This window comes from Olea europaea, chromosome 6, assembly GCF_002742605.1.
Source record: "Olea europaea var. sylvestris chromosome 6, O_europaea_v1, whole genome shotgun sequence".
NCBI lineage: Eukaryota > Viridiplantae > Streptophyta > Magnoliopsida > Lamiales > Oleaceae > Olea > Olea europaea.
Window position 1 is genome coordinate 6870556 of NC_036242.1, and position 12934 is coordinate 6883489.

The 12934-nt window shown below is 31.1% G+C and overlaps 1 protein-coding gene across 1 annotated transcript; it reads right to left on the reverse strand.

Moving 5' to 3' along the window:
• Positions 1-1214: 1214 nt before the first annotated feature.
• Positions 1215-3968, reverse strand: LOC111395670 (NEP1-interacting protein 1-like). The gene is made up of 5 exons (XM_023021772.1): positions 3693-3968; positions 3374-3525; positions 2381-2464; positions 2113-2274; positions 1215-1661 (listed from the first exon to the last, which is right to left on the reverse strand). Exons 1-5 carry the CDS (start codon positions 3817-3819, stop codon positions 1539-1541), a joined length of 648 nt encoding a protein of 215 aa, XP_022877540.1. The 5' UTR covers positions 3820-3968; the 3' UTR covers positions 1215-1538.
• Between the last annotated feature and the right edge of the window lie 8966 nt (positions 3969-12934).

The window sequence follows — 12934 nt, forward strand, 5'->3', positions numbered from 1 at the left end:
TGGACCCCACCCCATGTGAGTATCCTTTTTTCTTCTGTATGAATAATCATGTACGTATAAAATTATTGTCCTTGTCCATCTCAAGCCTCCTAAATATTTATTTTTTCCAAATCCGGTTGTTCTCCTTTTCTCTCACCTTGATTGGAATGACAATTTACTTGGGAGTTATACTGCTTGGACAGGGTTTGGGGACAATGCAGCACCTGTGTGGCTCCTTCTTCTTCCTTTTTTTTCAAATTGTCCAACGAAATGTTGACACGTGTCCACCTGTTTTAAATTCTATCACCAATCTTATTTGTGTAGCATAATTGAGGGAAATTAGAATTTTAACTCCGTGAAGGCCAATTTTAACCCCCAAAAAAAAAAAAAAAACTCAATTTTTGAAATTGTAGTTGGGGCACTTTATAGTCAATAATTTTTATATTTTTTTCTACAAGATTATATTAATGATTCAAGAGTTATGCTACTATGTAAAAATGATAAATAGGGGATTATATGAAATGAATCAAATGATGTGAATGGAAAATTTTTTATACAAAACTGACTGTATTTTAAATTGAAAAATGATAGAATGATATGTGACATTATATAACCTATTATGTAAAATTTGATATACATGTAATAAGATCTATAATTCAAATCACAGTGGATACTTGTCCTCACTTCCCCCATAAGCCACATCACAAGGTGCGATAGGAAAAGAAAGGGAGAGATTGTTTAGTTGTTTTTACTTTTCTCTTATTTAGGAGTATAATAAGTTCAATTTGTACTATTCAACATCCCCTTTGAATTCAGGACTTGCTTTAATCTCTGTTGGTGGGACAAACGGGGGACTGGAAAAACCATGGGCCGAAAAGCTTCAACCGCTCTTTCGGACACCTCATCTGATAACGCCAGGAAAAATAGTTGAAGACCAAAGTAATTTCCGTTTGGATTTAAAATAATAATAATAATAATAGAATTTGAAGAACACCTTCAAAACAAATTCCAATCAAGGGCAAGTCTCGAAAATTTAAAAAAAAAAAAAAAAAAAAAATTCAAGTTTTGAATTTCAAGAATCAAGTCACGTGACCTCTCGGTGTCAATGCTGATATCGACTTAATCAGAGGAGTCATAAAAGGATTCAACCCACGCTTTATCACAGATTCAATTTGTAGCAATTACGTATTATTGTAATACAACATTCTGTTCCAATCCATTAACGCAGTTTGTAGTTAATTTACAAACACAACAGCAGTAACTTTGATTATAACAGAGAGACGGTCTTTAAGAGAACATTATATTAGTATTGACATGAGAAAATAGTGAAATACCACTTCACTTGTACAATGATGATTAGTCGTTTAGGGATAGAATCTCTCCTACAGAAGAGATGAGACATCAAAGTACGTTTGTCGATTCAAAGTTCATCCCTAACGATGTTGAGGATAGAAGAATTACTGGGATACTTTCGTTTAGATTTGGAGGTTCAACATTTCTTGGACCAAATTCCTATTTCTTCTTGCACAGTCAGTTTTCTCCTCGTCATCCAATTGCATTCAGATATCTCTTCTACACATTGGGCATGTGCCCTGCCGGAGAAGCCATTCATCTATGCAGTGGACATGAAAGAAATGTCTACATGTTGGCAGCATCTTTGCAGATTCTCCGTTCTTAAAGTCCTACCAGTAAAGAAAGTGACAACGGTAAAAAAAAAAAAAAAAGAAAAAAAAAAAAGAGTGCAAATAGAACTAATAGATTTGTACAGTAATAAGGAGAGAAAATGGCAGCTTGGGCTAGTGGTTGAGAATGGTTGGTCTAATATGTGGGTTATATGTAAATAAACTGGTCATTTTAAGTAGTGAGGACGAAAGGGTTTTGAGTTGTTGAGACGACTCACAAACCATACGTCTAAATCAGGTAGATTAGATAGTTCTATCTTCAATCACGATTGATTTAATTGGAAACTATGAAGGAATTAGGTCCGTAGGAATTAGGTCCCACCCCAAAAAAACAAAAATAGGTCCCTGCGTAGGACATATAGTTCAACCAAACCCTTAAATCACCTCATCCCATTATGGCTGATAAAGTACTTTAATGTTGCTCGTAATGGATCAACGGAGGAGAGCTCACCCGTAAGCAAATTGTACAATTTGTATCGTGGCAAGATGTCGTCCTTGGGGAATAGAATTCGTAAATTGGCAGCTTCTGAATTATATCTTGAGATAATCCTCTAGTAGTATTGACATCAAAAATGTCTGAAATCTCCCTCAAACTTGTTTCCATAGTGCTAATCTAAAACATACAAGCCATCAACAATAAGCTCGACCACACAGCTAACCCAACTGAAATCCGAGGAATACATTAAAACTAATACTGTGACAGGAGATTTAATACTCACCTGCCACTGATAAGCTTTGAGCACCGCAGGACTCACCCATTCCATAAATATCTTCCCGTTCACTAGACTACATATTAATGCAACCTGAAAGATCATTAATGGTTTCACCAAACTACAAATTAGAGTAACCCAAAGGATTATCGATCCCAATGTTCAATGACAAATTAACGCCTTCGAACCATCAAGAACTACTCCCATTCTTCGTTAATCATAAAAAAATCACATGTATGTTCATACAAGAAATCCACATATTAGTGCAACCTGAAAGATCATTAATGATCTCACCAAACTACGCCCCTGTTTGAAGCCTATATTTCGCGGAAATGTGTTTTGGAATAGTAACTTTTTGGGAGAATACGTGGTTAAAAAATAAAAAGTTTTGGGTTTATGTGTAAAATTATTTTATGGGAGAATGTGTAGTTAAAAATGGGTTTGGGAAAAAAAGGGGCTCTCAATGATTATCCCAACGTTCAATGACAAATTAAATTAGCACACATGAAAGATCATTAATGGTTTCGCCAAACTAAATATCAGTGCAACCCGAAAGATTATCCCAATGTTGGACGAAATATAAATGCCTTTGAAATATGAAAAACTATTTTCATTCATTTAATCATAAGATCAAGTTTATGTTCATTCAAGAAATTCATTTAGGCAAATAATTATAAAATTAACAGGCAGATTAATTTTTTGTAACAATGATAACCTGGTCCCTTTAATGAAAAATCAAAGGGGGGACATTAATGGAAGTATTCAGCTACCCTTCTATCCATAAATATCAATTATTGCATTTTGCAGATTAATTTTTAATCCTTTTTTTTTTAATGACCGTGGGACATGCGCGCAACTCGATTAATCCCAAAACATCTTGAAGTTTACAACCAGTACTCCCCTGTGGCCATAGGGGGACTTGAACTGGTAGATGTAGTTTTAATCATGAAAGCGATATATATTAATTTCAGAATTCTACCCAAGTTTTATTTCATGTATCACCTTAGAAAATGGCTCTCCGTTAACTATGAGTTCCATCAATTGAACGCCGGTGATGGCCCCCGCCACCGTACCCACACCCACCCCACGTGAAAAACCAGTTTCTGTAGTCTGTCCTTTGAGTCCTCCGGTGATTGCTCCAACTGTAGCTCCACCTAAAAAAATCCCAATTTGAGGATTATTTTCAATAATTAATTCATGAATAAATTGAAAGTATCGATAGAATTTGAATTTTTACGGATCCGGGCCATGGGGAAATATTCAAAAACACGCAGTATTGTTTCATTGAGTGTGGAAATTAACAAGATCAAATTGAACATACCTAAAGCAAAAATGCAAGTGAGGAGAGCCATAGCGACATTCTTCATCACCGAAAAGAGAAACCCAGATTCAGAAATAATGAGTTCTGTAGAAACCCAAGAGACAATTCGAGAGAGACAATTCTTCATCACTGCGTAACAGATCAACACGTGTGTAGCAAATCTGTGAATAATTCCTTGTCAATTTTGAGTTGTAATAGGAGCTGAAAAAGAAGAGACTGCGTGGTCGTGAAATAGCAGACGCATTTATAGCACGAGAATGTGCAAGAAGGGAAAAGAGCATTTATGTTGGTTGGATTGGAGTTACCTCTCACGTGCTTGTACGTGCAGCGGTCAAGACACTAACGCAAGCATACAACTCCCCTAGAAATATTTTAATAGAGAATTATGCTACATGTACGTAGAAATAAAAATAGTACATAAAATAATATGTAGGAGCAAAATTGAATACAAAAGTTGACTATATTTTAAACTAACAAATGATAAAATAATATGTGATATTATATAATTAATTATACAAAGTTTGATATACATGTACTAAGGTCATTTAATAAAAAGGTCAAATAATAGGATCATCCACTTAAATTATGATACTGATCTTAAAAAGGATTGGGTGGATGAACTCACTTGGTATTCGAAATGTCGTGATTTCAATTATTCGAAGATTATCATAAATTGAATAAACGATCCTACTACATACGTGTATACCCAAACCACTTCAAAATTTTAAAGGGAAATGGTTTGGTTACAAATTGCGCAGGGGATAAGGGGGTGGCAGTGGTATGTAAGTTAAAGGCTGTTTAAGTTGGATGAATTGCTTGTTAGTTCGCATGCGAATCAACTTGTCATGATGAGTGAAAAATGCAATTCAGTCAAATATATATGTATTGGAGAGCCACAATGGGTTCAGCTCGTTTTATCAATGAGTAAGTTTGTGGAGTAAGCCGAACAAACTTTGATTTAGCAAGTCGAGCACAATTTGATAGAGCAGCGAAGCAACTCGACTCAGCTTGTCCCATTTAATACCTTTAGGTGACCTTATCCTAATAAGAGCAACCATTTTAATTATATGTTAGGGTTACAGCTGATCCTTGTATTTCTTACAAAATATTTTGAACTTTTAAATGTTATGTACGATATATTTATTTATTAATTTTGTACAGATGGGGTAGGTAGAGAATACATGGGCGAGAAACAACTCTCTCTAAGGAACTTGGCAAAATAGCCCCGTAACTTCGAGAGAAGGGGTGCCGTTGCTTTTTAGATAAGGAGTAGAGAAAACGCTTGCGCTGAAGTAACCCATGTCATGCTCCCAGGAAAAGCTTAAACGACTTTTTGACCAATATGAGCTCGAAACTTCCTTTGTAACTCCCTAAACTTCTTCGTAGTGGCTCCCTTCCATGTCTCATTTCAGAGGAAATCCTTTATCAGTGGTTGTGAATGACTGATTTTTTTCAATCTTTTTGACCTTGTCACACACGTATAAAGCTTCTCATCCTTGGTACATGTTTTATAAAGTTTATAATTGCTTAAGTTCTTTTATTGATTTATTATACACACATTTCGAATGACTCTCTCATTATAAACATTTAAAAGCACCATCAAATAAGCAAAAAATCCATGACCTCATTTTTAGTGACATCTTTGATGATTATGATTATGATTATTATTATTATTATTATTATTATTTTACTATGTTGATCTTGATAAGAATATATAAAAGATTCAAAGTATTTTCAAGAGACTTTATTCTTAAAAGATATATTCTATCATTTGGAAAGCATCTTTAAATTTAGAGTTAAAATTTTGAAGTACTCCAACAAACTTTTTATATTTAACACTTCTTAGTTTTAACATTTTACATGAGTTAATAATGAAAATGGAAGTGTTCAAAAAATGAAGTCATTCTCTTCTTGTTTTATATCCTCAAACCAAGGGATTTGTAAACAATGGGATGCATCTTAAATCCAAATCTATACATTCAAGGGGCAACAACTAGTTCATTCCAATGGGCATAGCCCCCAATCCATATTAATTACTCATATTACTAATTTCAATTGTCTAAACAAACTGGAAAGAGACCGGTGTTCCATAAGAGGGGATTTGATTTCTTTCTTCTTAGGTAACCTTATTCTAATAAGTCCATGAATTTTCAAATTAGGCAAATAGGCATAACTGTTCCCTAACCTATAGCCTATGGGGAGCGGTGTTGTGCAAATAGTCCCTAATCTTCAATTTTTGACGCAAACAGCCACAACATTTCACTAAATGGGCGAATTTGGTCCTTTTGAATGATTTCCATTCGGTTGACCTTAAAAATTTCAAAACTTTTGATAAAATGATTATAACACCCTCACTCTTAGGTAAATAAATAAAATAAGTTTAAAAAGAACAAACAAAAAAGAATGTGACAACAAGAAAAGACAAAAATTATACAAATTAATCTAATTGTGTCATATCAGCAAAATAAGAGGTATTTTTAAAAAAATATCTAATGTCAGTTTATAGGGACTCCCGTCAAGATGAAGTGATAGAAAAAAATAGATATCATCGAAAAACTTTTAATCGATGTCTAATGAGTATACTCAAGTTTAAAATTAACTTTCAATGCATTTTATGGATTGTTTTCTAGGTTTCATTTATTTTCTTAAAATAATAACACAACAACAATTATATTGGATGTGAAATATAAATTTAGATGAGTTAGCCATGTCTAACGGAACTTTTGATTCTAGATGGAGCTCTAAAATATATCCATTTTTCTTTACCAAATCATTTTGACATGTTATTACCAACCTGCATTGGAGAGAATTTTTTTAAACACAACCTTTTTTGCTTATATGTCACATTTTTTTTTTTTTTAAATAATTCACGATTGTATTGAAGATGCTCTTATAGAGAATTGGTTAGTAGGATGAGTTGACTTTCTTTTTGTCTTATAAACTTAATTTCTTTATTTATTTATTTAATTTTATTTATTTAACTAAATTGAGGTCTCTTGCCTGCCCATAGATTCAGCAGCAGTTCGATTCGACTTGTCGGTTTGGACTTTTAGTTTGATTGAATTTTTAAAAAAAATGAAATTGTTTGAGTTTTGGACCCACTTAAATTACAAAAACTAGAATAATCAAATAATTTTATATTACGAGAACTATTGACAAACAAATAAAATTAGGTTAATAGAAATGAATCAACAAAAAATTTAAAAATTTTCCGACTGCCTGAGTAGAGTAAAAATGCAAAGTATAACATAATAAACTTGTGAAAAAAAATTTCAGTACTATTACTCACTGACAATATTATATATTGGAAGAAATCGAGATATAGTTATGAGATTAGATCTTTTCTTTTGATTTTTATTTTTCTGAAATTAAAAAAAAATAAACATGTAAATAAGTTGGATTTATTTGATTAACCTTCAAACCATAACTAAACCGACTCATCATAATTTTGTTTCAAAGAAAATCGAACTTAACCAATTACCTGGGTCAAACCGTCCCGAGCAGACTCAAGTCGGTTTCGATTTGATTGATTTCTCGATTTTTTTGCCCATGCCTAATCCTAATCTCTCAATATAATCATCTACCTAGAATTTCAAGCAAAAAAATCAAGTTCTACAAAAATATTTTAACAAATCCACGGAGCTACTCAATATTGGACATTCTCCAGAAAAACCCACCACCATGGATGAAGCGATGCACTTTACCGTGAATAATGTAGAATCCTCGCCTGTATGGACAAAAATGAAAAATAAAACTTTTAACCATCAAAACCCTAAAACTTAAATTACTTTGTCTTAGCTCCTGTTTGATTCTCATTATTTCTTCATTAAAATGAAAAATATGACCATCATTCATCATATCAAGCCATCAAATTTGAATTTCTATCTCTTGTGTGGGATCCGTAACGACTATATTTTTTATTCTCATTCTTCCAAAAATGAGAAACAAATGGAGGCTAAATGTAAGAAAAGAAAGAATCTTGAAATTGAAGACGTAAAACTTACTACAATTTAACAATTCTGCCTAATTTAATTTATTGCATGCAGAACACTTGCATTTGTTAGCGGCAGCAACAGTTGTAATCGTCAATCGAGGATGACTCGTGTCAATTAATGAAATGTTGATGTTAATTTTTTTTCTTCTTCTTATTTTTAAAATGACATTCTTTACACACTTAAAAGCTCCCCTCATGATAGATTGATTTTCGAAAAATGTGATTAAAAAATAAAGAAAAATTGTAGTTGCTGAAACCCTGTTTGAGCCTCATTTTTTTTGGTAAGAATGAATTTTTGAATAGTGTATTGATGGAAAATATGTGGTTAAAAATATGGAAAAATTTTGAATTTACGTGTAATATTATTTTATTAAAAAATGTGTGGTTAAAATAATATCAAAACACGATCGAAAAATGTATTTTTCCTAAAGAATGGGGCTCAAACAAGGCAACAACTGCAAAAGCACCCATTTGAGCCTTATTTATTTATTTTTTTTTTTTTATGTAGAATGCATTTTAGAAAAATGAAACGTATAACTTCAGCCTTTGAAATTTGTTTCCAAACCTATTACTTTCAAGCATTCCATCATATGAGATCTACAAGTTTTCCACACCTCAGAGAACTTAAATTATTTTTTACTTTATCTTATTTCATATCATCCAACCAATACTTTTTTTTTTATAATATTGTATTAAGAATTCAATAATCCATTCTTAGTGGTTTTTGAAGGAAAGTTTTTTGTTTTTATTTTTGCTTTTACTTTTATTTCTTGCATAATACATTCTTGAGGAAATTACATTAATTTTTGTTTGAAAATTAATTTCTAAAAGAATTTTTCATTTCGAAAGTACTTATAAAAAAAGTCGTATTGGATCAACTTTCACTAGTTGCTTTGACAGAAGTGATTCCAAACTGTTTGGATATGATATTGGTTATTACTTGTATTTGCATTCACTAAAAATTGCAAGAATGTACAATATCAATAAATAAATAATGTATTGATAAGTAGAATGTTGTTTTCATGAAAACTATTTTGTCTAGCTAATTATCGATTTAACTAAGCATAGCTTTAATTTTTTTGAAGAAAAAAAGGATGACAAGTTTTTGCTAAAACTAAGATTAACTAAGAAAACTACTAAAATACACACAAATTAACAAATTGGGTTTTACTTATATATCAAAGGTGCTAGGGGTCAGGATTCTTATTTCCCTTAATTTCTATCACCAGGTTCTAACAATAATTAAATAAATGTATTCAGTTAAATTCATCTAAATTAATTGTTTTGCTTCTCTTAATATTTTAACAAACAATAATTAATTAAGTAACTAACGATATTTCTAATATTCCAGCTTTGTTCAGCACCCTAACTAAAACAATAAGTCTGTTTGTACAGACTAATTGTTCATTATATAACACTTACACGGGAGGTGGGTGGGGGTGGGGGTGGGGTAATTTTTTCCAATTTTTTACTCAACGACGTGAGCCTTCGATAGGATTCTGTGAAGCCCTACCTATACAACAAGAAGGATTGTAACTAAAAACTTATGCATACTAAACAGTAAAAAGTAATTATTTGTGAAAAGACACGAGAAGAAATAAAAGATTAATCCTTCACCAAGATACCCTTTCTTCAATCTTGAAAATTTCCAAACCACCCTTGTGCAAAATTGTGTTCTTCTTCTTCTCCCAAGAAATCTCCATGTTATGGTATGTAGCTCCCTTGTGCAAAAATTCATTTTGACATTTCAAAATTATACCAAACGAACTTTAAAATAAATGGTCAGACAAAAACCCACAAAACCGGGAGCTACACTGCCAGTGGTTTGTGGCCTCTAGTTTACTTACAGGGAAAATGAATATGGACATTAACTCCTGAGTAGATATGGGCCTTTCATTTTTACTCAACATTTATTATGGCATGTAGATATTCTGTGAGCTTTAATTGCTTCTGTGAATTCCTCTCCATCTACGATCTCCATCTGCTTTGCTGGATAGAATTTTCTTACCCTTCGAATGTTTTTTGATATTGACTATACTTTTTGAAGAAATAGGATTTCTATCTTTATATAATGACCTGTTTGGTAATAATTATGAAAATTGATTTTTTTAATCGTTAGAGAGAAAAGTGAATCCCGTCTGTGAGTGAATATATAAAAAATGACGGTTGAAATGGTGAAATAACAATAAAAAAAAATGATTTTTCTTGGGTTGGAAAATTTCTACCAAACGAGGGGCTAAAAGGTTTTTGAGAAAGTTATCTTTCATCAGTATCCTCTATAAAAGTTATTAGTATTTTCAAAAAATTATTCAAATATATTTTATAAAAAAAATTAAATCTCAAAACCTCTTTTGAGAACTACCAAACGGGTCCTATGTACATTTGATAATTACTTTTAAAAACTAGGAACTGAAGCATAAATAAAATTACACCAGCCTACCTTATTTTAACTTTAAAGTTAGTTTAACTGTTATTCACATTAAAATTTCTGTTTTGCACTACATTTTAGTTGCAATGAAAGTTCTCAACTTTTAGTTATTGTACACTCATGTATTCAATTTTTCCCCTCGCATTTATATTATTAATTTTCAATTAAATAACACGTCTCGTCCATGATAACGAATATGTCCAAATATTCTATTACCGTGATTGGGATAGATATTTTTTCAATCTTTTGTATTTTTTTACTTATTTAAAAATATGAGAAAAAAATAAATCTCTTTATGCTCACCTAGTGAATTCTTTGAACGTAAACCATAATAAGGATAAAGATGTATTAATTAATGTAAAATTGATGATAAAAATATAACAAAGTTAAGGACATAAATTCGACGATAAATAAAGATTGAGAATTTCCAGTACAATTAAAATATAATATATAGTAAACAAAAGAGTGTGATCACACTCAACAAATTATTAGAAAAGCCAAAACTTTCACTGAACTTAATATCTTCATCCAAAAAAATGATTACATACTTCAAGTAATTATATTAATCAAGTTCATTTGAGCTTTCCAAAATATAAAATAAGAGCAAAATTCATTTGACGTCATCCAATAAGTAATAAGAATACTTCTATTTTGTATACCACAGCTCAATGTAATATTGAATTTGAGCGTTGGAGCAGCTTGGTGATGTAATAACCATGGAGGAGGGTCCCTTTGGGGAAGGAGTAAAAGCCATGTGGGAACCTGGGAATCAACAAGGGCACAACCTGCGATTTACCTCCACTAGTCACTGAGGGGCCGGGGGCTAGAGGTCCAGGATTTAATCCGACTAAGCTGGGACACCTGGGTTATCAAAAAAAAAAAAAAAGAATTTGAGGTCATCTCTCTCGATCTTCGTATGCAATGGTAGATTAGTAAATTTAGCATAAGATTCTTAGTGTTAAGATGTAAGATCAAATTCATCGTTAGATGTAAGACAAGGAATAACCATTTATATTAGTACTTTGATTTGACACGGAAAAAGTATTGTGTGTTTTTTAAATGTAGAGGATAGGCTGATATAATCGATTATTTGATAAATCTTAAATAAATATTTAAGAGATTCATTGTTTGTTAAATTTTTGTTGGTACGTGTCTCATTTTTCTATTGATATTAGAAGTGGACAAAATCTTTAGAATTTGATGACTTTCTTTTTTTACATGGATTCTTGGGGGTAACTCAATAATATTTTCTACTAGTTCTTGGATCCAACATTTGGAGCCAAGCTCTAATTCTCATCAAATCCAGTTTAACACGAGTCCAATAAATATTTCAATTCAAAAATATCGATGTCACTGAAATCACTACCAAATCCACCTTAATCATTTTATTTTATATGAAACGTGATTTACGTCATGTCCTCAACAATTAAATTAATTGCTCTGCCCCTGACTAGGGTTGGTGATTCCTTCTTCAATAACGAAAAAATATATTGGATCTCAGAAACTGATTAACATTATTTACATATTTATTCTGCAAGGTTTGATTCGAAAGAATAATTTGCTTTCGTTCAAGAATTGAAAAAGATGAATCCATATTCATGCATTCGGATTCGATAACTATTTTTGTTTTGTTTCTCAAATTTTATTTTGGTAAGTCGAAATTAAGTTTCGATTTCACGCAAATAAACGGTATGTTTTTATGAATATAATATGCACATAATCGGTGTATTTCCCAACAGTTTCCTAAGAAGAATGAGTCTTGGGAAAGCTCCCAGTGAATGAATTTGGGTGTGTTTGATTGCATTTATTTTTCATAAAAAATATCAGTTTTCCACCCAAATTACTACTTTTTTAGTATTTGATTACTATTTTTTATTAAAAATATTTTTCAACTTTTGAAAATATATTTAATTTTTCTTGTTTTTAAGGAAAATAATTTCCTTGAAGAAGTAGGTTTTTATTTTCCTGAAAATAAGAAAAATATTTTCTTTTTTAGGTGATACTTTCTATATCAATCAAACACTCTCTCTTTCTCTCTCTAATTTATCCACTCTCTCTCATTAACCCACCAATAAAAAATGGACAAATATAATATTTTCTAGGTTGAAAAATAAATCAATTAAACACATTTAATTGACAATTTCCATACAAATATATTCTAAGCAATTGAATTACTTAAAATTTAGTTTCTTTCCATCCAAATTTCATACTTATAATCAAATGCACCCTTAGAGAAAGTTGATCCAATAGCATCATCTTAAAACATTTTCGAAATAGGAAGCTCTTTCAAAAATTATTTTTCTATTTTAAAAACAATATTTTCTTATTCTTTCTTTAATCAAACAAAATTATTATTACAAAGATTTTGTATCCACGACCAAATGATGAAAGATAATTTGGCTGGTTAGACTACTATATTAGATTGATTTGATAAATGGAAATTAACACAAAACGTCATTACTTTTCAATGTTATTATGCAAAACATTCATACCTTTCACTTTTTTGACACTTTTACCCTTACCTTCATCTTTTATTGTGGAAATCATCATTTTCATCAAATTTCTCGTATAAAATGACAACTATACACCCTATTTAAATAAAAAATAAAATAGAAAAGAAAAGAAAAGTTAAAGAATAAATTGTAATTATACTCTCAAACTTTTTTAAGAAGTGTAAATGGGTCCAAGTAAATTATTAAAAGAATAATTAGAACAAAACGTTCATACCTTTCATTATTATTGTGCAAAATGTCCGTACATTTTATTTTGACATTTTCATCATTATTTTATTTAAATAGAAGGTACATTTATCATTTTACA